Source organism: Aspergillus tanneri (assembly GCF_003426965.1).
Source record: "Aspergillus tanneri strain NIH1004 chromosome Unknown AapTan_7_pilon_pilon_pilon, whole genome shotgun sequence".
NCBI classification, from domain to species: Eukaryota; Fungi; Ascomycota; class Eurotiomycetes; order Eurotiales; family Aspergillaceae; genus Aspergillus; species Aspergillus tanneri.
Genome location: NW_022984634.1, coordinates 1,006,184 through 1,028,477, shown reverse-complemented (window position 1 = coordinate 1,028,477; position 22,294 = coordinate 1,006,184). Strand labels below are relative to the sequence as shown.

The 22,294-nt window shown below is 46.9% G+C and overlaps 8 protein-coding genes across 8 annotated transcripts; 3 read left to right on the top strand and 5 right to left on the bottom strand.

Moving 5' to 3' along the window:
• Positions 1 to 363: 363 nt before the first annotated feature.
• Positions 364 to 2,055, top strand: ATNIH1004_006934 (putative oxysterol binding protein (Orp8); the record flags this gene model as incomplete). The annotated part of the gene is made up of 6 exons (XM_033571561.1): positions 364 to 449; positions 537 to 613; positions 746 to 785; positions 842 to 911; positions 977 to 1,036; positions 1,105 to 2,055. The coding sequence occupies 6 exons, from the start codon at positions 364 to 366 to the stop codon at positions 2,053 to 2,055; spliced, it is 1,284 nt and encodes a 427-aa protein (XP_033424876.1).
• Positions 2,056 to 2,312: 257 nt separating this feature from the next.
• YCS4 (condensin subunit YCS4) lies at positions 2,313 to 6,318 on the bottom strand (the record flags this gene model as incomplete). Its single annotated transcript, XM_033571560.1, has 6 exons — positions 2,313 to 2,371; positions 2,561 to 2,612; positions 2,690 to 5,071; positions 5,126 to 5,267; positions 5,317 to 5,440; positions 5,493 to 6,318. 6 exons carry the CDS (start codon positions 6,316 to 6,318, stop codon positions 2,313 to 2,315), a joined length of 3,585 nt encoding a protein of 1,194 aa, XP_033424875.1.
• Positions 6,319 to 6,998: 680 nt separating this feature from the next.
• On the top strand, positions 6,999 to 8,707 carry ATNIH1004_006932 (serine/threonine protein kinase CDC7; the record flags this gene model as incomplete). The annotated part of the gene is made up of 5 exons (XM_033571559.1): positions 6,999 to 7,026; positions 7,096 to 7,278; positions 7,339 to 7,798; positions 7,895 to 7,955; positions 8,021 to 8,707. The coding sequence occupies 5 exons, from the start codon at positions 6,999 to 7,001 to the stop codon at positions 8,705 to 8,707; spliced, it is 1,419 nt and encodes a 472-aa protein (XP_033424874.1).
• Positions 8,708 to 8,919: 212 nt separating this feature from the next.
• On the bottom strand, positions 8,920 to 9,918 carry OTU1 (ubiquitin-specific protease OTU1; the record flags this gene model as incomplete). Its single annotated transcript, XM_033571558.1, has 1 exon — positions 8,920 to 9,918. One exon carries the CDS (start codon positions 9,916 to 9,918, stop codon positions 8,920 to 8,922), a length of 999 nt encoding a protein of 332 aa, XP_033424873.1.
• A 959-nt stretch (positions 9,919 to 10,877) lies between these two features.
• ATNIH1004_006930 (putative RSC complex subunit (RSC1)) lies at positions 10,878 to 13,847 on the top strand (the record flags this gene model as incomplete). Its single annotated transcript, XM_033571557.1, has 5 exons — positions 10,878 to 11,050; positions 11,142 to 11,304; positions 11,364 to 11,432; positions 11,496 to 12,776; positions 12,870 to 13,847. The coding sequence occupies 5 exons, from the start codon at positions 10,878 to 10,880 to the stop codon at positions 13,845 to 13,847; spliced, it is 2,664 nt and encodes an 887-aa protein (XP_033424872.1).
• Positions 13,848 to 15,067: 1,220 nt separating this feature from the next.
• ATNIH1004_006929 (putative spindle poison sensitivity protein Scp3) lies at positions 15,068 to 17,023 on the bottom strand (the record flags this gene model as incomplete). Its single annotated transcript, XM_033571556.1, has 3 exons — positions 15,068 to 16,456; positions 16,553 to 16,674; positions 16,819 to 17,023. 3 exons carry the CDS (start codon positions 17,021 to 17,023, stop codon positions 15,068 to 15,070), a joined length of 1,716 nt encoding a protein of 571 aa, XP_033424871.1.
• Positions 17,024 to 17,913: 890 nt separating this feature from the next.
• On the bottom strand, positions 17,914 to 19,060 carry ATNIH1004_006928 (putative TBP interacting domain protein; the record flags this gene model as incomplete). The annotated part of the gene is made up of 8 exons (XM_033571555.1): positions 17,914 to 17,949; positions 18,005 to 18,414; positions 18,490 to 18,552; positions 18,621 to 18,663; positions 18,717 to 18,752; positions 18,818 to 18,843; positions 18,921 to 18,959; positions 19,018 to 19,060. 8 exons carry the CDS (start codon positions 19,058 to 19,060, stop codon positions 17,914 to 17,916), a joined length of 696 nt encoding a protein of 231 aa, XP_033424870.1.
• Positions 19,061 to 19,607: 547 nt separating this feature from the next.
• ATNIH1004_006927 (putative chitin synthase activator (Chs3)) lies at positions 19,608 to 22,105 on the bottom strand (the record flags this gene model as incomplete). Its single annotated transcript, XM_033571554.1, has 5 exons — positions 19,608 to 19,619; positions 19,674 to 20,918; positions 20,975 to 21,094; positions 21,148 to 21,880; positions 21,996 to 22,105. The coding sequence occupies 5 exons, from the start codon at positions 22,103 to 22,105 to the stop codon at positions 19,608 to 19,610; spliced, it is 2,220 nt and encodes a 739-aa protein (XP_033424869.1).
• Positions 22,106 to 22,294: the final 189 nt, after the last annotated feature.

Here is a 22,294-nt window from a genome sequence, read left to right as displayed (position 1 = left end):
GCTAACTACTGAGTTGACGGAGCCTCCGTTGTCGGTGACGTACGAACCGTAAACCGGACAACGTCACCGCCTGGCCTGTACACAAGCCGCTCTGTTTCAACAGAATTCATCCAGCGTCCTCCAATAGCTACCTGTTTCTGTAGATTGCTTTTCAGCAGTCCGCCGAGGGTGCTTGCCATTGTTGTCGGCCGGCGCCTGTCCTTTTGCCCCGGCCTTCGTTTCGCTTCGCTTCTCTTTTGTGTTGGGCTATAGTAAATTCTCCCTGTGCTCGGCTGTCGCCACAGCTATTGCCCACCTCCATATAACTGCTTTGTTACGTTTTTGCTTGCTGCAACTCCTACATTTCCAAATACTACGTTCACGATGTCATCCTCCATGGTCCCCGATACCCGTGAAAAGGCCCCCGATGATTCATCTAAGTTGAAAACATTTCTTTCCATCCTTCGAAAGTACGCGCCCGCCCCGTATGATCGTTGTCCTGTTCGTTTTCCCAGCTCCCAATCAGCCTGTACTGATTAATTGCTTGGTTATTCTAGGTTTGTTGGCGTGGCCGATATTGCATCTGTTCGATTCTCACTTCCTGCTCATCTTCTGGAACCGATGCCTAACCTGGGTAAGTTGCAACCTTTCAGTCTTCTCCCTCCTCTCCTTCATTACTGTGCCAGAGCCTGCCAGAGCCCGCATGCCGCGGGGGAGATTCCCCTTTTTTCCTCTCCTTTTTTAACCAATTTTTTGTGATTTTTAGAATATTGGAACTATCTGGATCGGCCGGAGACCTTTGCAAGGTCAGCAGAGTAGCCAATTCATCACCGAGGCTCAATTTCTGACAGGAGCATCACAGCATTGGTAAATCAGACAATCCGCTAGGACGGATGCTGGAGATTTTGAGGTTTTGGTTTACGAAAGACCTGGTATATTTTTCCAATGAGATCCCTCCTTCTATTAGTGAGGGAATGTTCCACTGAAGGTGTAACAGAAATACATTAAGGGCAAACCTTGCAAGCCATATAATTCTACATTGGGTGAATTCTTTAGAGTAAGTGGTTGAAATGACTTCTGGTGCACCCATGTTCTCTGGACTGATCCGGTGGACCAAAACTTCAGTGCAGCTGGGAGATTAATGATATCCTACCGGAGGTGTTGGTGGCTTCCAATCTAGATGCAGCAAACGGGACATCCGCTGTGACGGATGACAATGGAGAAGTGGTCAAAGTATGTTATTTAACCGAGCAAACATCTCACCATCCACCGGTATCCGCTTTCTTCATTGACTGCGTAGAAAGAGGTGTTTCAGCGCGCGGCTTTGATCAGATTAGTGCAAAATTTACAGGCACGAGTATTCGTGTGGCACCAGGGCAGCACAACTTGGGAATTTTTGTCAACATTGAAAAGAGAAACAATGAGGAGTATCAACTGACTCACCCCGCAGCTCATTTGGGTGGTTTGTTAAGAGGTGCGCTGGCCATCACTGTTTCAGATACGTGCTACATAACTTGTCCAAAAACATGCATCAAGGTAATTTTGCAGTATTTGGAGGATGGATGGATCGGGCGAGCTCAGAATAGGGTCGAGGGTGTGGTCTTTCGATATGATCCTGACCGGGATACTGCAACAAAAATTAAAGACGTGTCGGATGGAGACCTCCTTGCCAAAATTAGCGGATCCTGGCATGGCGAAGTCTTTTACACGTTGGCTGGGACCAATGAACCTCGACTTTTAATTGACATTACACCTCTTTCTCCGGTCCCAAAGACAGTACCCTCTAACGACAACCAACTCTCCAATGAGTCTCGCAAATTCTGGTCCAAGGTCACCGAGGCTATTTTGGACAAGAAATACGGTCAAGCCACCCGTTTCAAACAGGAAATCGAAGAGCGGCAACGCCAGAAAGCTGCAGAGCGGCAGGCCAGAAATGAAATATGGCAACCCCGCTTTTTTACTGGTGCCGTAACGCCGTTGGGCAAACCAGAATTAACTGAAGAAGGGCGCAAGGCTCTGGAGGGACTTCACATGGAGAACTACGAGTTAGAAGAAAGTGAAAGAAAAGGTGCTTAAACATACAGCCTTGATTTCAATGGTAGGTACAAAACATAAACTTGGTGAATATGGTGTATATGGCATTAATCCCTTTGGACTTGCTTGAATTGGCGTCTTTTTTCTCTCTTATAATATAGCTAGATCTTTTGTTCTATATATATATATTTATTGAGCTTCTTTAGAGCTTTAAGGTATCGTGTAGCTTGGCGGGAGATTTCATGAAGACACTTATGCATGAAAATTAAGAAAAAAAAAAAAAAAAAAAAAAAAAGAAATTACTCCAGAACAAGATATGACCTCCTAGCGAATATAAGCACAGCCGCCCAATCCGGAGCTGCACCAACCAAAGCGCCAGTAAACCACACAGAATAAAAACCACGGAGTTCTGTCAATTCATTTATTCACGCGTTTGCCGATATAACCTTGTTAAACCCCGCATTTAATGTCTTTGTTATATCCTCATTTTTATGTGGGAGAAGGGATAACGCATAAGCTACATCGTTCCACTGTCTCTCTGTTTCACATCGTGGAAGTCGAGCAGCCAACTTGTCTGCTAATTGGCGGGCGTGTTTTTCCTGGGGAGATAAACTTGGTTAATAACAGAACATAATATTAAAACAAAATAGTGGTTTAGCATTCCTTGTGTACTGACCTTTTCGACAAATCCTACCAGGAACTTGATGATACGTCTCAATGAAGCTTCTTCCAGGTTGCGTTCTGCACTCAGTAGGCTAAACATATCAACAAAATGATTATATACTGCATTATCCTTGCTCGCTAGTTCCGTGAAGAACATGCGCGCCAGGTCAGCGATTCGTTTATCATCATCTTCCAAGCATTTGGCCATCTCGCCCAACTGGCCCTTGACTTTGACCTGACCTGCCAAAATTAGGAAGGTAAGTGTCATGAGGCAGGTGCGTTTGACTGAGGCATCATTGTCATTGAGCCGACGGTACAAGAAGTCTGTATTCTCATCGATCAGATGATTGAAGCACACTGCCATGTCACCAAGGGCAATGACTGCATTGCTGCGAACGATTGGATCCTCAGAACGCTCCATTATGGTTATCAGGAGTGGAAGGTTTTTCTCGCAGTATTCGGCAGATACACACATCAATTTAGCCATGCACAAAGTTGCTGCTGCCTGGAGGCTACGATCAGAGTACTTGTTGTTATTCGCGCAAATTTCCGTAACCAAGGGCCCAAAATTAGACAGCAGTGAATTTTCCCCATAAAGCAGCTCTCGCTCTCGAATGTGAGACATAGCATCCGTAAAGTCATCTTCAGTCGTCCCACCGATAAGGTCAAGTTCATCCTTCTCTGATGCTTCAGTGCTGTCCTGGGGCACGGTGGTTATGGCTTTGCTCTTCTCCTGTTCCACCTTGCGACGCTTGAAGTCAAGCTCACACAACTCAAGGTGGACGATTTGTTTTATGGCAATATGACCAACCACGAAAAGTAACTGAGATAGCGCAGCGGACGTGGGCCTCTCGCTTGATTCCTTGTTGTCTGTTGAAGCTGTCCCAAGTCGCTGATCGTCACCATCCCCAGAGGCTCTCGAAGGGGATCGTTGTATCTGTGGTTGAAAGACAAACTTCGCCTTCCGCTTGAGAATGTCAGAGCACAGAACATCAGGATGCTTAGACAATGCATAGATGGCGCTAATCGCCTGCTCTGAGACGCCATACCACTCCTTGTTGGCGGAGACCACTTCGACTATAGCCGCAAGCTTGGTCAAGACAGGGTGGCTGTTCACAAGTTTAGAAATCTCCGCCTCCTTAGACCTGGCTTGGCGGCCAGGGATCATTCGTCTTAGTGCAACGCAGGTATATTTTGCAAGCACGAGATCCGATTTCCCCAGGTTCCCAAGGCCTATTCGTAGCATTGTTTCAATTTCTTTAACAACAACTTCTGGATCGGCTAAAGCAAGCATTCCGAGAACGATGATAGCCCCTCGACGCTGAGTCTTGGAAATCTCCTTTTTCTGTACGCCATAGACTTGCCATAGCTTGGCAATCACGGCATCTGAGATATGGCCTGCCCTCATCATGGTACTGAGTAACTGTTCAAGGCATGTCAGTTCAGCAGGGGTGGATCCAAACGTCAAACTGATCATGTTCCGGGCGATATAATTTGCAGCGTCGTTTGGGCTGAATGAATCCGGCGCTTCGAAGAAGAGGCCTTTGTAACAGTCAATTAAATGAGTTTGGACACCTTTGCCCTCATCGCTATTGCCTTTGGTCCAAATAAGCCTAAGCATCCGCCGTATTCCGCTACGCGATGTTTCGACTTTATATGCATCAAGCATAACAAAGAAATCCATTGCTTCGATGGCCTCACTCTTATTCCGAGACGATAGGAGCTGCGAGACGACCTTAGAACCTGAGTGGAGGACCTCAATGAATCGAATAGCTTCAATATAGTACTTCCTTGTTAGCTGAAGACGCGTAAGCAATTCTGAGGTTGCGGCTTGTTCTGCCGCCTTTTTCACTGCCGCGGCCTTCTCTTCGTCCGTCATGCGTGGTGCTTTGGACGGAGAATCATCGGGCATCTGTGTGGCATCGTCTAATAATTCGCTGTCAACATGCGAGGCTTCTCCACCCTCAAAACCGGGAGTCTCTGGTGGTCTTAGTTCATTTAGTTCGACGTCAACAGCGTCAAGTCTGGCCATCCACTCCTTTTGTGACAACTGGCCACCATGCATGATACTAAAAGGGTGCGTGGATACCAGTTTAGCCAATAGTTTAATCGCATTTCGCCGCACATTGCTGCTCCTGTCTTCGAGACTCCTTGCCGCTAGCTCTGAAACAGCCTGCCGTCTCTTGGGAAACTTTTGTTCCAAATCACAAATCCGCATATATACCTGGATAGCTCGACACCGGCAATAGGGGTTTATATCCAGGAAACGCTCCTCAAGCACATCGAAGAACGCATTTATTTGCGTCTTATAATTGTCGCTTCGCTCCTCTTGTCGACTGAGATCAGAGATTAGATTCCCGCAAACTTCGATGACAGCACACCGAAGGGTATAGGACTACTGGCCAGTTAGTTCACTATTGTAAACAAGTGAATATGGAGGATATAATACTTCACTATCTAATTGTTTTGCCAGGAGAGTCATTTGCTTTATTATCAGTCGTGGGGCAAGTTCCGAAAGCTTCACAATAAACGCGGACACTGATTTAGGCCCTCTGGTATCATTAGAGTTAAACTCTTTGTTCCCCAATTCCCTGCAACAGATTAGCCGTGGCACAACAACATCTCTCTTGTCAAAAGTACTTCAGTATCTCATCTGAAAGTTGTGGGTAGTCATATTGCTCTGCAAGAATGTGTAGAAACTCGGCCATAGGTTCAGACAGGTGCTCAAAATATGTTAAACTCTGTACAATGGACGTCTGAGCACCTAATACATGTTAGTTTTACCATCCATATTACTGCTGTGCAGAGAAACGCACCAAAAGCGTGACCATGATGCTTCACTGCAATACAGAGGACTTTGAATGCATGCATCCGGATCGCCATATTCTTTACCCGCTGCTCACTCTCCAGTATGAGATAAATCGAGCGCGTAAACATATTAATAAAAGTGTCACGGTCTGACGTGGTTAAAAAAATCCTGGTGAGCTTAAGTTTCATAACCTTGCACATAGTTTCCATAGATATTTGGACCTGAGCTGTCCAGTCCCAGTTTCCATCTTTGGGGCTGGCTTTGGACCTGGCCGACTTCCCTGCACCTCTCCGAGTAGGTGCGACTTCTGCGGGCTTTTCAGCTGCCTTAACTTCCACTGTTGAAAGTGCCCACTGTAGTAGAAAGCCATACATCTCCAGGAGCTGTTTATGATGCTGGATGTTATCTTGTTCGTCGGATTCAAGGTCGCCGTGGATGATGTCCGCTTCGACAGACAATCCAGACACAATCAAATCGAGGAGCTTACTAAGAGACTTCGTGGGAAGAAAAGAGGAGTATCTACCGGAATTCACAATATTAGAATCTAATCCATAGGGGCCTGAAGTTTCAGGAAACTGGTTATGGGCCTGGGCGCACTTTAAAAGGAACTGCATAGAATCAAAGAAGGATGGTCGGGCCAACCCTTCAGGGCTTTCAGCTATACTATCCACAATTGAATTCAAGACATTGTCAATCAAAGTAGTCGACAGGTTGTCGGGGTCGGCTTCGCAGTCTACCAGTTCCGGGTCGGCATCGGGTGTGGGGAGAGAGGTTGGGTCACTCAGATAATATTTGAGGGATTCGTTGATGTCAAATTGGATCCTGTCCTCCATGGTAGGCGACTGCGAGGGTGAGAATCCTCGGAAGACGCGTGCGACTTGGAAGACGGGATAGGACGATGGATGACGATGGAGGAGTCGCAAGAGGGGATAGGTGGAGCGGGGCGAGAACAGAAGAAAGTCAACAGAGGAATGCAGGTATTTGTTTGTATTTTTCCCCTTTGGTGGTGGTCTGTGTTTTCATCAATAAAACTTAATACCATGTATCTACGTACTGTAAATACAGAACATCTACTACAAAGCTAGGTATGTACGGAAACATACCTTGAAAGTACCTGTATCTGTACCTAGTAGCTACTGAGTAGATAGTATTATTGTACGCCATTATACTACTGCCTTTACCAAAATTTTGTACTTACATTTCTTTGGTACATTCATACATACTTGGATATGTACGTACAATAACTTTTATTTGTTGGTGGGGGGTTTGTATTTATTTTTAATGCAATTAAATTAAACACGGACATAGTGCACTAACTGCATTTGGACAATTTTACAAGCTGCTTTAAGCATTGCTGGGCTGTTTCTAACAAGGACTTCTTCTATTCGACGCGTGGCGTGAACTAGGTAAGTGATGAATTTACCCTACCCGTCACTCATCCTCCAGCAACAAACACCTACCTAGGTTCTTCTGCCCTGCCTGAACAGGCTTCTACTTCCTCTGTTTCCCTATCATGTCCAACCTTCATACAGCACCCGATGGTGACTTGGAGCTACAAAGACCCGGTTCTTGGATGCCACCCCATTTGTTAACAAAACCTACATACATAGGCGAGGATCGTACAAGGACGGATAGCGATAATGCATCGGCAGCCCAAATCCTAGAGGCTGGCCAAGAAGACCCCAGGGAGGATGAAGACATAGACGATTCTGTGAAGGAGGATATGAAGAAACTTGAGGATACTTTTCCTGGAATCACAGACCGATTTCGTTTAGTCAATAGGATTGGCGAAGGTACGGTGAGACTCACTACATAGTAGACAGACTTCTCTCTGACGGGTTGCAAACCTCTAGGCACATTTTCTACCGTGTACAAGGCGGAGGATCTTCTGTATGATCATTATCGCAACGATTGGGATATGTTCCAGGACAACCAGAATGACATCTGGACAAGTCCGCCGTCAAAAAGACGTCGGATGGAAAATGAGAGTGGTCGGTCATTATCCATCAAGCGAAGAAATCCACGGTATGTAGCTTTGAAGAAAATTTATGTGACAAGCAGTCCTCTTCGCATTCAGAACGAGCTCGAACTGCTACATGATCTTCGTGGGTGTCGATCCGTATGTCCTTTAATTACTGCCTTCCGGTACCAAGACCAGGTTGTGGCCGTGCTGCCATTTTTCCCTCATACCGACTTTCGAATTCAATATCGCACCTTCATGGTTGCAGATATGCGCCACTACTTCCGATCTCTCTTTACTGCGCTACACTCGGTCCATAAACACAATATTCTCCACCGTGACATCAAGCCAACGTAAGAAGTCTTGCACGTTTGCCTTTACAATCCTTCCAACCCCCATTGTCCTTCGCTCATCAACAAACTGACGATATTGTGTTTGTTTATACATAGCAATTTTCTGTACAATCCGGAACTCAGAGAAGGTGTCCTTGTCGACTTTGGTCTTGCAGAAGTAAGTCTGCCAGAATCACCTACCGTGCCACCCCAACTTGCCATCTGACTGAACTGCCATCGTAGCGCGAGGGCGCCGAATATAATGGCACATGTCTATGTGCCAATCCGGGTTATGTACGCCGTAGTCGGCTGTTGCAAAGTTATTATTACACCCATTGTCCGATGTCCACCTTGTCAGCTGGCTACCCAAAGAATGACTCCAGGCCATCTAAACGGGCCAACCGAGCTGGGACTCGAGGGTTCCGCGCACCAGAAGTACTCTTCAAATGTACATCACAAACAACAAAGATAGATATGTGGTCTGCCGGTGTTATTCTTCTGACCTTACTTGGACGCCGCTTTCCGTTTTTCAATTCGGCAGATGATGTCGATGCTATGATAGAAATGGCAAGCATATTTGGCACCCGGCGCATGAAGACTGCAGCAGTTATGCACGGGCAAATATTCGAAACGAACATCCCAACAATTGGAGAGAAAGGATACAGTTGGGAGAAGCTTGTAAAGTGGGCCAGTTGTGTGGAAGAATTGACAGAAAGCGAGAAACAAGCGACTCTTCTTTTGGCTGGCCTTATGGAATTGGATCCATACAAGCGGATGAGCGCCAGGGATGCTTTACAACATGACTTCTTCACCAACCCAATAGATCACGATGTGGAGTGGGGAGGACAACCCGAAGACAGCGCAGACACTGGAGAGGATGATGAAGGGGATAGAGAAGATGAGGAAGCGGACGAGGTAGCTATGGTCTAAAGTCTCCCTCATAAGCACATCAGTGATAGCCAGTATCAATTTTATGAAGGCACTGTACCATAGCGGCCACTGAACACAAAACAAGAAATGTTAGGCAAAACTTCAATAGTGGAGCTTCACATAGAATAAAAAAATGCGCCGTTGTCATGGACAAAATAGAGTCGCATTACCTTCTACCCTCGAGATCTCGTCTGTACCTGCTGTAAACTCTTTTAAGCAGCCTCTCCAAAGTCATAATGGCCAGTTTCGGCCGCATGCTGAGTGGCACCTTTCTCGCCTGTGCAAATCTCCCCACAGCAATTGCACCGAAGATGGAACCCCGCAGTATCAGTATAATAGTGTTTGCCCTGTAGGATCTTACAGAGTGCCAAAGCCTTCTCTAGCACCAAAGGGTCGGCCGTATCAAAGACTTTTGTATCGAACTCGGGAGGGGCATATGAATGGGTAAAGGGAGGATCAGACGGTGACAGCGCTATGGTATCATAGTGGATCCCTGAATAGACTAAGATACATCGTGTGGTCTGGCCCTCATTGAAACGATCAACTCGAAGAGTTTGCACGTCGATTGAGCATATCTCTATGTCAAAATGCTTGCTCAGAATGCTGAGTTCGATTCCTCCACCCCAAGAGTCTTCGTCTTGTATCCAACGGCAATAGTCATCTGGCACTTTCTCCAGGACCGCTGCTGAGTATAAATTTGGTTTCTCCTGGATTGTTTGGGCAACGACAGACCGAAGCTCATTCATGGTATCCATGCCTCCCGTAATAGCACTGCCCACAGCGCGGAAAAGACACGAGTTGTCATCAGGCATGACGCGTAGAACGAATGTGCCTGCATGCTCGGGTGATGGTATCTCGGGTGCATCATCCAGAACGGCATCATTAGAATTGCGTGGCGGGAGATATTTATCCGACGGCTGTTGATGAGCCGAAACAGGTGCTTTGGTACCATTGCCCGATGTCTGCGACAGGTCTTGCTTCGTCGTAACTATGAGTTGCTCCCCATTCAAGTTGATACCATGATCTGCTAGGCTCCGGTCGGACTGAAGTGTATCCAGGAATAGAGGCTTTAGATCAGGATAACCATATTTTATATCGTAAGCAGTCAACCCTGTTCTATTAGCAACTTGATGTTGAAGGTCGTCAACCGTTGCCCGATCATCGAGAATGATAGTGGACTGCCCTTCTGGACCACGAATCCGAATCTTCATCTTTCTGGGTGTCGCTGATAGTCTGTGGGACGCCCTTGAAAACTGTGATGGAGAGGAGGGAAATCAGGAACTTTAGTACGAAGTATATAATTAGGTAGTAAGGGAGTGATAGTGATGGATGGATGAATGTTCAACTGGGCATATGTGGGGCCGGTACTGTACATCCCATTGATGTCAGCCATGATAAGTGAATAGGTAGAAAATTAGTTAACTAACTATGGTGTAGATGTCTAGTAAATTTTAGTCATTTTTCTCCAGCCTTGTTGAAACATCTTTGAGACTATTGTCACGCCAGAGGTAAGATGCCTAGGTCCTAGGCATTTTTTTCTCTAGGTGTCTAGCAGGTTGAGTAAGACTGACTCTGTATGTATTCTGTATCCACATACATTTGTATGGTATGTATGTATGATTTTACCTCTCGCATTCTACACAATAAATGAAACAGCTTAAAATATGACATAAGGATTTATATCATATACAGAGTATGTAGATGTATCCATGGTATTTTGTTTATCTATGTATCTATGTACTCCGTACATACAAACTAACTACCTGCAGTACATACAGCCATCAAAGCTGTATTTTGCTTATTGCTGTTTTATAATTAGTGGTAGTCGAAATCAAAATATATTGAAATCGCAAATTTATGGAAATACAGACCAAGACGTAGTACCTACCAGGTAGCTACCAGGTAGTAGCTACTTACCTTCCAGGAAAAAGTAACGAAAGAAACATACTTACATGTCTGGCACGTGTTTGATACAGTACAGAACTGTATGTATGTATGTATGTATATATACAAAGTATGTACGTGAGAATCAACGGTTCTGATGAGTCAGCACTATCTCCCTTCCTTCCGTTTGCGCTCCCGTGCGTGTTTCCTTGGGTTACAAATTAATGATAGGAATATCCTACGAGTTTTGCCTCGATCGTTCTCGCGACTATACGTCGTCTTTAGTATGGAAAACGAATCGGAGCCGCCACACATGCAGCAAACTTCTGAGAAGCTCGTTAATTCGATCGAGACTGATGGCAAAGGCGATACTGTTGCGACAACAGACAGTGTCTCTGACGAACAATGGAGGTCCATGATGGATGTTGTTATGGCCATATATGAATTCAGAGAGGCGGAGTAAGTTCGTGATAATGCTTCATTCTGTCTTGATACGTTTGTTTCCTTGGTCGCATACTTAGCTCACCATTGCCGTCCCTTGACAAACCAGCGGCCATGACCCGTCGAAGTTGTTCCAGCGCAGCGTTAACAAGCGCAATGTTCCCGACTACTACGAAATTATTAAGGAGCCAATGGCCCTTAGTATCTTGAAGCAAAAGATCAATAAAAGGGAATATAAAAAATTCGCCGAATTTGTGCGAGACTGCGCTTTGGTAAAGAAATCATGCCCCTTTCTATCAAGGATAGGCATTTAACAAATCCGATGTTGCAGATCCCTCACAATGCGCAAACCTACAATCGCCCTAAATCTCAGGCATATGAAGATGCGCTTGTCATAAAGGTTTGTTGAAGCCGATCTCCCCTTTCATCGTGACTCTCAAATTCCATACCATTACTCTGACAGTATTTTAATAAGGATGTTTTCATCGCAGAGTTTCAGAAGTTGGTCAACCAGGGACTAATCTCTGCCAAAGAAGCCGAACTTCCTGATCTTGGCGAGATCCCTGAGGCAGATCCTCTTCCTGAGGAGGAAGAGGAAGAAGACGAAGACGATGAAGATGAAGAGGAAGAAGATGATTCTGACGACGATGGTCGACGGAAGAAGAAACGGGGTCCTCGACCAGGAGGCAAGCGTGATGGTGGTAAAGATGACAGTCAAAAAGCAAACGACCCTGAACTGAGGAAGAAGCGAGGCCGGCCACCACGTGTTGATACTCCAATGGAAGCTAGGATCAAAGCTGTGTTGAAGGGAATTCGAAAACTGAAGGGACCTAGTGGTCTCAAAGTGCGACACTTTGAGCGTTTGCCAGACAAGGCGATTTATCCCGACTATTATGTGGAAATCAAGGAGCCCATTGCTATCGACATTATCAAGCGGAAGTCAAAACGGAAGAAGTACAGCTCAGTTGATCATTTCATGAGGGATATGGATCTCATGTTCAACAATGCCAAGGCTTATAACCAATCTGAAAGCCAGATATACAAAGACGCCGTTGACTTACAAGTGGAAGCTCGTAAGCTTGCTGAGCTTGAGAAAAAGAAGCCAGACAGCCAATATCTGATGGAGGATGGGCGCCTGCCCCTTCCAGACGGCATCTTCTACAAGGACGAGCTGTGGAAGGTGGGTGATTGGGTTCATATCCAAAATCCTAATGATGTGACGAAACCTATTGTTGCACAAGTATACCGTACATGGCAGGATGGAGAAGGAGATAAATGGGTTAATGCCTGCTGGTATTACCGTCCTGAGCAGACAGTTCATCACTTTGAAAAACACTTTTATCCTAATGAGGTGGTGAAGACTGGCCAATATCGAGACCATCGGATTGAAGAGATTGTGGACCGGTGCTTTGTGATGTTCTTTACTCGATACAATCGCGGACGGCCCAGGGGCCTTCCTCCGGATAAGGATGTATACGTTTGCGAAGCCCGGTATAATGAAGAAAAACACAAGCTGAATAAGATCAAGACTTGGGCGAGTTGTCTTCCGGATGAGGTAAGGGAGAAGGATTATGAGATGGATCTTTTCGATGCTCCCCGTAGAATCAAGAAGATCCCCAGCCCTATCAAACACCTTCTCAAGGACGACGCAAAGGATACGGACGATCTTCCAAAACCGACTTGGGGGGCCGAGAATGCACCACCAGTTGTAGGTGCCGTTCATCGTCGCCCGCGGGATGAGAATGTAAGGCCTCCTTCCCACATGTTATTAACATTGTTTCAGCCGTCGTTGAAGGAACTCTGAGACTGAATAATGACCTCTTCTTGCCTTTTACAGGAATCTCCACCCCCGGAGCCAACACCGTCCCCGCCACCTTCATTACCTCCCGCGCCTCAGCAGTCATCGATCAGTCAACCCTCTACGCGGCCAAGTGTAGATAACCAAAGCGTTGGTTCCATGGCTGCAGCTGCGCCAGCACGTTCTCCAGCTGCGCCTGTTCCCCCAGCACAAAATTCCCCGACGCCAGTCACTTCGATGACTTTTCAACAACCCCAAGTACCACCCACCCAAACTTACCAGTCTACCTTACAGAGACGCTCTAGCAACTTTGTTCCGCAGTCGCCACACCCGGCTACCTACCAGACACCCTCCCACGCACATAGCTATGCGGCTGCACAGCCATCGCCATATACACCGTATCAAGCCAGCCGCATGCCAATGCCTCCCGCAGCGGCGACGTACAAATCCAATGCTCCTCGCCCGATTGAAGTCTTCCATCTAAGTGATGCTGCAAATACGGCGATTCCAGCAGATATCCGAGAGCAGTTTCATTGTGATAATCAAGGGCATGTGCTTTTCTTCTCCTCTCCACCGCTGGATGTTATTCCATCAGTGCAACAAAAGCTAGGCCATTCGCTCAAGTACTTGGCAGCGAAAGAGGAACGTCGCAAGCTAGTAGAGAAGAAAAAACGCAAGGAATTGCACGACCGGGAAGAACGAGAAATGAGTGCCAAACGCCAGCGGGCCGATGATGAGACGGCTCTTGCGGCCCAGGTGGAAGGCCTGGCTGCGAAGGCGGTCGATGCCATGACAAGCCAAATATTGGCAGGTACAGATACGATCTACAGGATCTTGTATAAAGAGGAAGCGGATAGCTCTCAATTGGCGGATGCGAAGGCACGTGAGCAAAAGATCCGCGATAACCATGCTGCTCAAGAAAGAACGGCGCAGATACTCACCCAGTCAAAAAAAGCAACTTTTGTCAACTTTAAGGGCGGTGCGATGTACATGGATGAGATTGATCCTAGAACCTGAGTGGGGGCCCGACGCAGCAGCTGCTCAGCTTTCGTCTTCTCTACTTCTCATTACAGACTACCCCATGTCCCTCCTAACAGTGCAGCAAAATGGAAATAGGAGATGGAGGGCAATAGCTGCAGCTTGCTTGGGTGGGTGACAGCGCGAGTTATTGATACGGTTCATCTAACATCGATCCTCCAGTCACTGTATCCGGTTCATATTCATTTTTGTACATTAATAACATGGGCTCGTTTAATTTATGAATGCAAAACTTTTAGGTGTCATTCTAGTAATAGAAGCGTAACAATGAGTGTTGTACATGTACAAGCGGCCTGCAATATATTCATTTGGTTCTGGCATCTGACAACTGACGAACAAAAGAAACAGAACGATAAGAAAAGGAAAGGTAGATGGAAATAGGTGGAAGGCAAGTCAACTCTTGCAACCTACCTATAGTCTAACCTTCTCTTATGAGCATGATTTATGTGGATGAAACGAGAGATTGCAAAAGCCTTCCCATTTCCAATGAGGCCTAGTAAGGCGGGAACAACTTGAACAGCAATGAGAATACAGGGATAGCACATCGTAGTCTCATGAATTGGAATTTGGGCACAAGAATAGAGTTGTAAAAAACTAGCAGTGGAGTTAAACAAAAAAGAAAAGGAATATACACAGTCCCGAGGCAACTCGAAAGAGAAGATAAGCTGCCATTGACTTAAACATTTGTTCATTTACCCAATGTCTCTCCGCCTAGGAACTTGAAGAAGTCATGCACTCCAAAATCCATAGATGAAACGGGCAAAGAAAATTAGACGAGAGAGAAGAATGATTAAATACTAAAAAAAACCTCTGGTAAACTGAGTTTCGCAATTCAGAACACCAGTCAAATCACTCATTTAGATCCAACATTTGTCTAATAGACGATTATCAAATGCAAGAAAGATGAAGACAGCTGTCCTTTTTTGCAAAAATTGTTTAGTCGTTCTATGCAAGAAAGACGCCCACTGATATTGCCGAAACTAGGGCATTTGAGATGATGATCTTTTGGCAATGATTACGGACAAAAGAGTCCGGTATGTGGTTGACACTTTCCCCGTCTATCTCTCTCTCTCTCTTTCTTTCTTTTTTTTTTTTTTTTATTTTTACTGAGAAGTGGCGAGGGAAAGGTTTCTCCTTTACTAAATGCGCGTAAGTGACATGATAGGGTGTCCGGTCAACCCCGGGGTCCCCATGGCTGCTTAAGATTGAAAGCCAGGGTTACTTGTCGCTCCCGAATCCTCGTCGTTTGAATCCGTCTTGTTACTCCAAGATGCACTGGTGCGCTTGTTGTTGTTCTCTTCCTCTTCCATAGAGAAAACCAAATCGCTTTGTTCTTCGTCAATTTTGCTAGTGCTGACAGGAGATGAAATAGTGCGGTCTAAGCGACTGCTAGGTCCTGCAGATGAATGGCGGGCGGTCCCGGGGTAAAGAGACATGCCACTGAGTTGCTGTGATATCATTGATGTCGACGATTGTCGAGTGGGGGAGGCAAAAGACGACACCTCACCAGGCATCTGACGGGTTCCGATGGGACCCAAGCTAGGGCTTCTTGTTCCCAGGTTCAACGACGATTCACGAAGGGGTGAACCAACCTGTGGGAGCGAGGTACCATGAGCATCTTCTTCTTTTTTTTGCCGCTGTTTGGCAAACAAAGCGCCAAATCGCGATGGACTTGATGCAAGAGGCGAGCCAACTTTTGAAAGACTTGTGCCCGTCATCCCAAGTCCACTAAGATCGCGGTGGCTTGAGCTAAACTCATGGTCGGTGCGTGACAAACGGCGTAGCCGCTCCTGCGGAGTCAGAACATCATCGTGTAGGTTGATGGGTAAATAATCCTCTTCCATCGGGAAATTGCTGTCATCCCAGTCGTCTAATGCTGTTGGCCGAGGAACACTTGCGGAGAGTATGCGAGGCTTCATGGACCTCTGGGAATGTAGAAACCGTGGGCCCATACCGTCTTCGAGAACCCCAGGGGGAGAGGATCCGATGAACGACGAAGGCTTCCTGACATCTGGTCCATGGGTAGGGTCTCGGATATTCCGGAGGGCATCTGACGGGGCACCGATCCTCTGGACAGGTGATGAAAAGTCCAATCCAAATTTCGAGGGCATGGAAGCGGCTACAGGACCATAACGAGCGGCGTGGGAGATTCCCTGGCTATCGAAAGACGCAGGAAGAGGTGCATCAAGGGCAGTTAAGTGACGGTGGTTCGGAGACATGGGAAATCGCATGTCGTCTACCGGTGACCCATACCTAGAACCAGTGTCGGAAGCCAGGCCCGTGTCGATCGTGGGGATAGCATCGTATGCTGGTTGCTGCTGCTGCGGTTGCTGGGAATGTAATGCGGTAAAATCCTCTTGCTGTGGCATCTGGGAAACATAGCGGGGATCATGGCCATTCATTCGTTGTTGTGAGAGTACTGAATTGGTTAGAGCCGAATCCTGATTGACATATGCCTGCGGGTTGACCCGGCCACCTAGATTGAGGTGGCTTCCACCCATCCCCATGCCTGCAGTCGGTCGATTGACTCGTCGCCCATCGGGAAGAATATGCGCCAGCGCACATTTAGCACCGAATTTGCAATTTCCCTAAAGTGACGAAAACTTTAGCAAGTGTGGACCCTGGGAAGGAGGCCAGATGCCCCCGAGACTGGATTCCTTCACACGAGTTCCGGCAGTCCTTACCTTGGTAAAGTATTTACACGGCGCATAATCGATAGCAGCATCGGTGGAATGGAGGAATGGGCAGGCAGGTCCGGCCTGACAAGCTCCCTGGCGGAAGAACTTGCAAGGGACATGCTTGGTGTCTATTGCAGGTCAGAAACAGAACACTAGCACGCAGCCTATCTATGTATCACTCCACCCGATGCAAACATCCGGTGGATCTGTCGACTTGTAGCCTCAAATCCCTGGTATAGAGAACTGGCTAATGCCATGAGATGGAGTCTTACTGCTTTGGTTGGGAGGACTGCGAGCAGTCATGTCGAGCCCCGAAGGATTGCGGGAATGGCCGTTTTGAAGAGGTTGGGCCCCGGAAGGGACGGGGAGAGGAGCTCGACTTTTCATATCACTCGAGAGCCGAGTGAGAGCCGGAGAGGGAATGGTAGCTGGAAGGTGGTGAGGAGGAGGATGGTTGCGAGAGGCCGGCAGCTGCATGGCCAGGAAGAAAAGAGAGGAAGAGCGAGAGGAGAGAATATCTGGAGGGGTTTATCAGACTCCACTGGGTGGGGAAATCGCCAAAGGGGGTGGGCGGTGAGAGGGGGGCAAGAGAGACAGAAATTGATATTTTATCGTTCTTTTTTTTGTTCCTCGTCGTCGTGGTATCAAGAGGAAAGCGATGAGACATTGAGCGGCTCTAAATCGTCAGACAAATGGGAGGAGCGAATGATGCCACCGTCTGCCAAGTGTCAAGGAAATATATATATGCGGACCGTACTAGTGTCCAGCAGGTACATTACACTTATTCCAAGTCATACTTAGGGAGTAAATCATGAACAAGAAAACAACTACGTACGATCCATATCTTTTGGTTGCTGTATGACAGTATGAGGTGATAATAAACGCAGCCCTGTATTCTAGTGTACATCTTTTGTCAACTAGCAACAATCTGCGAACTCCTACACGTAATTGGATTGCGTCAAGACATCTCAGCCACGAATAATGGATATCATTTGAGTAGATGCTGGATCTGCCAGCGGTGTTATCGTCTTCCCCTGATGGCAAGGTCACGAGCCGTCTAAGAGATGGTTTATGATCAGTTCCGCTGACTGACTTGCTTTCCCTTTACTCGTCTGAAGATTCAGCCCCCTGTGTCACACTCAATTATTAGTCCCCGGCTTTAACTTTCTTTCCCATACCCTTAAATCGCCCGTTGAGAGGGAGAGACTGCCGGTCGCTTCTATCCTCCACAAATTAATTCCGTATAGAAGAATGGGGGCATCAATAATATGGCTTCATACTAAACGGTTCCCTTTGGAATAATGCCGACGAAGACGACAACAATAACAACGAGGAAAGATCAGAGAAAAAGGAAGAAGGGAAACAAGTTAGTCAAGAGGGTCTCCTTCTAGCCCTAAGGATTCCTGTTTGCTATTGTTAGAGCAGCCTAATACCCTGAGAACAATGAGCTATGCGCACCCAGAGCTCCGTTCGACTCATATTTCCCGGCATAACCTCCGAACACTTCTGCCATAAGTCACGACAAATCCGGCTGCGCAGGCTGACATGTCTCCGCCAGCTTTTCCAGTCTTGATGGATGTCAGATTTTTCCTCCTTAGATATGTGGCGAAAACCTCTTTCTACATTCTGCGACAGACGTGCGAGGATGGTTTCTCGTTCTTGGGCAAGGTGGTTGATGTCATCATGGAGCTCGGAGAGTAAAGGTTTCGCGCAAAAAACTACCGATTCTGTCTGCACTTTTTTTTGGTCTCCCTTAAGACGGGTGAGTTGCTGAAGTAGCAACTCCATCTCCTTATCCACGGCAGCCACTGCCTCTGGTATGGCTTCATCAGGAACCTCTTGTAGAGCATGGTAAACAGTTTGTTTCCCTAGCTCACAGAATTTAGGTCATAATTTATCTATCTCATTTGCCTAAAGACACCGTATAAGAGATATGTACTGACCAGATGTCTTTCCAGCAACTTTTTTGTTGTGGCACAGTTCCTTGAGAGCCTTGGCTGTGTAGGCTGGTAGAAGTGTGTTAGCCTTTATCAGAGGCAGACAGACAAAGTTAGAGCAATACGGGGCCTCTCACTTTTGGTAACCTTGTTATGTAGATTCGCAGAGATATCGATAGCCTGCTCGAAATCAGCCTGGACGGAAAGACAAGTACTTGCACAATATAGAGAACTTGTCGTCGTCGAGGGAACAGACCGAATATGGGCGACTGTCCAGTTAGAGACTTAGTTAATTGGACTGGGGGGTAAATTGATCACACGGAGAAGTGAATACAATGGTTGATGCATACTTCTGCTTTCCTGGAACGGTTAAAAGTAGCAGGTTAGCTTGCCCCCTTATAACCTTCCGAAGATGCTGAGTTCAATAGAGTACTCACGGAGATAATCCAATATCAACGTACTTCCGTCCAGGACTCCTGGCCAAGATTAGATAGAGGCTTTAAATAGCTCAGCTCTTGACAGCTATAAGCTCACCATCACCGCTAGTACTTTTTTCGGTGCCCTTTTTAAGAGACATGATGATTAGCTGAAACAGAAATATCACTAATCACTACAGGCAGAAAGCGAGCTGAAAGATAGCCGAAGTAGTTGCTGTTTAGATTTAAGATATGTTCTAGTTCCAACCAACCATCCCTGCTCCCCCGACTGTCTCACGTGGAGCAAATCGGAGGAAAAGGTCTGTGCTTCTTTCTTCTTTGATTTGGGAGCATCGGATAGTCAATGACCCCGTCATCCAGCTAATTTCCTTTAAGAACAGTGAATAACCAGAGCACCCTGACCAGAAGCCAAGCATGAAAAATTGAAAAAGTTAACGAGTAAAATGACTGTAAACCAATAATAGTAGTATCTTAACAAGAGGGGAAGTCGGACAAATGTAAAGGGAAAGGCGGGAGAAGTTAAAAAAGAGTATGTTGGATAAAGGAACCATCATTGCCACAACCCCTCCACAGATAGATCACTAGAAGTTGATCATTAGCTAGTAATGCCTTCCACCAACTAGACCTGGAGTGATCACATATGAAACAGCAAATTTATGTGCCAGGGGGCCAATTAACCCAAGAGTATCACATGACAATCTAAAGAAGAGTTAGCATGTTATCCTCATATATATAAGACAAAAAAAGGCATACACAATCACTGTCTTTTTGGGCAGTCGGGACTCCCATCTCCTCGAAAGTCTTAGGACCTTTGCCTGGTAAGCCACCCTGGGGTTTCGATGGCTGTGGTGCGGGCTTTTGGCTCGTCGAGCTCGATGAGGATGCTGGGGGTTTCGGAGTCGAAGGTGCACTGGGTGCCTGCATGGATTCTGTACGCGGTGGAAAGTTTGCCGAAGGAGAGGACGCAGTTGGTCGTGGCGAGTTTACTGGACCACCTTGAGGGGGAGAGACGGGAGTTTTCACAGGTCTCCGATCCGGCACATTGTCGAGACGCTGAGGGCGCCTGCGGGGATCAGCACTGGGTGATTCAAGCGGTGCCGAGTATCCAATATCCAGCTTAGGGGCGGCCGACACAGGACTTGCAGGCCCAGCGCTGGACGTCCCAGGAGCGGGAGAGCGGTAGCCCATGGGCCCTGGTCCATATGATGCGGCACGGTTGTAATTGGGCGCATTGGGGTGAATGTTAGGGTTAATGCCAAAGGCAGAACTCGGCCGTGGATCTGGCATTGAATAGCCAGGCGGATATACAGGCCTGGCACGAGATGGCGGTCGGTCGGGGTATGGAGCAGTAGGTGGCGGATTATTATCCGCAAGGCTCATTCTAGAAGGATCAGGCATCTCGATGTTTTCGGGGGCTGCTTTTATTGAATCGCCTCGCTGGTGGGACCCGTAGCGGGACTTGATTCTAGCGATTGCAACTTGTTCGTGGTCTTTCCGTGATAGTGTTTTGGAGCGTGAGATACTGTCGATTCGACTGGTTGCATCTTTGTTGCCATTTGCTGCAGCTTTAGCGTACCAGGTTCTTGCTTCTTTGATGTCTACTTGAACGCAAATTCCGACCTCGTAAAAATAGCCCAAGGCAAACTCGGCAGTTGGGAAACCACTTTGGGCCGCACGCTGAGCATATTTAAAAGCCAACTCGTCGTTTTTCTCGAAGACTCCTTCGTGTCCACAAAGGAACCATTTACTGATAGCCATTTCAGCTTCTGGTTCCCCTTGGCGGGCAGCTAGCGCATTATAATGTAAGGACAATGCTGGGTTGAAATCGCAGCCAAGCTGACAAAGTTCATAGGCGGCGCCCATCTTAACTTGCGCCTTAGCAAATCCATGATACGCAGCTTTCTCGATATTGACACGAGCAGCATTTAGGTCAAGAGGTAAATAATTCTCTGGGACGTTCACTTGAGGCAATTCTCGCGCTAAGAGCATGCCGTAGACCTGAATAACTTGTTAGACCCCGGAGTAAACGAGGTTATATGGAAACCATCACGCACATAGGCACCCTGAGGTGCATTCTCATCACAGGATTGAGCAGCAAGATTAATGTAGTCAAGCCCGGTTTGGTAATCCTGGCGCTGTCCATGCTGTCCAAGAAGAATCATCATTCCTAGGCGCTGTCATGTTGGATCAGCACACATATTGCTTCAAATGAATGCAAGGAACGTACATAGAAGGATGCAGAGTCTGCAAGGGCGACGCCCTTCTCATAGTGTCGGATGGCTTTTTCCGGCTCCCCTGAACTTTCAAATTGCATCCCAATACGGTATTCGGCTCTAGCGTACCCTTTTTCTGCTGCTCTTGAGTAGGCTCGGAATGCCTCCTTCTTATCTATGCGATATCCAAACTTGCCAAATTCTAGCCACATGCCCTTAATAAATTCGGCTTTGGGGTGATACTGTTCTGCCAGAAAGTTCACAATATTCATCGCATCGACTTTTAGCTGCCGCTCCACTTGGGGTGTTTGTGGCCGCGGGGGTTGAATCAAAGATAGACGAGCTTCATTCTGTGTGGCGGCCTCGACATAGGCTAGGGCATCTTGAGCCCATGCCAATTGCATTTCTGGATCGTTTGAAGACAGCACCGGCATTCTGGCCTTCTCCAAACTAGCTTCTTTCTGCTCATCGGTAGGAGGCACGTTTGGTGGAGGGTTGCGAAGGACTGGAAACGGCGAGAAGTTTGGCGAATCCGTCGTGTCGTAGACAGCAGACTGTTCGTAATGAGCAGCTTCGTGACCAGAATGAAGGGGCTGTCCTTGAACGACAGCGGTAGAAGAAGTTCGCTCAGGGAAACGTGAACGATCATATTGAATGGGAGCATGGTGACTGCGGTGAGGGTTTCGGGCCTCATGTTCAAGGTGGGCAATATTGTCCTGCATATTTTCTGGAACTTCAGGCATGACCCTGGAGAAAGGTAAGTTTGGATTAGCAACACATCCACCACAGCAGTTATATTAGTGCAAGCCTTTCTATTTTTTTATATCACGTCGTTCCACAACTAAGGATCTGGTGGTCGCACCTTTGAGGAGAGGGGGATATGACTTCTGGCATGTAAAAATCATCTTGGCCCCCTGGATACCATGTTGCACCCAGCCGTGGCTGACCGCGACCTTGTGGTGGCCTGTTCATCGTTGGGCGCGTTTTCAGCCGTTTCTAGACTTGGTTTTTTCCCCTTTGGTTATCGGTATTTTTGTTTTATCTCCTCTATTTTTTATATAAAAAAAAAAAAAAAAAAAAAAAAAACCGAAACTCCCAGTCGATTAATTTGGGGGTTCGTGGTATACCTATTCGGTTTTAACAGCTCATTGATAGAACAAT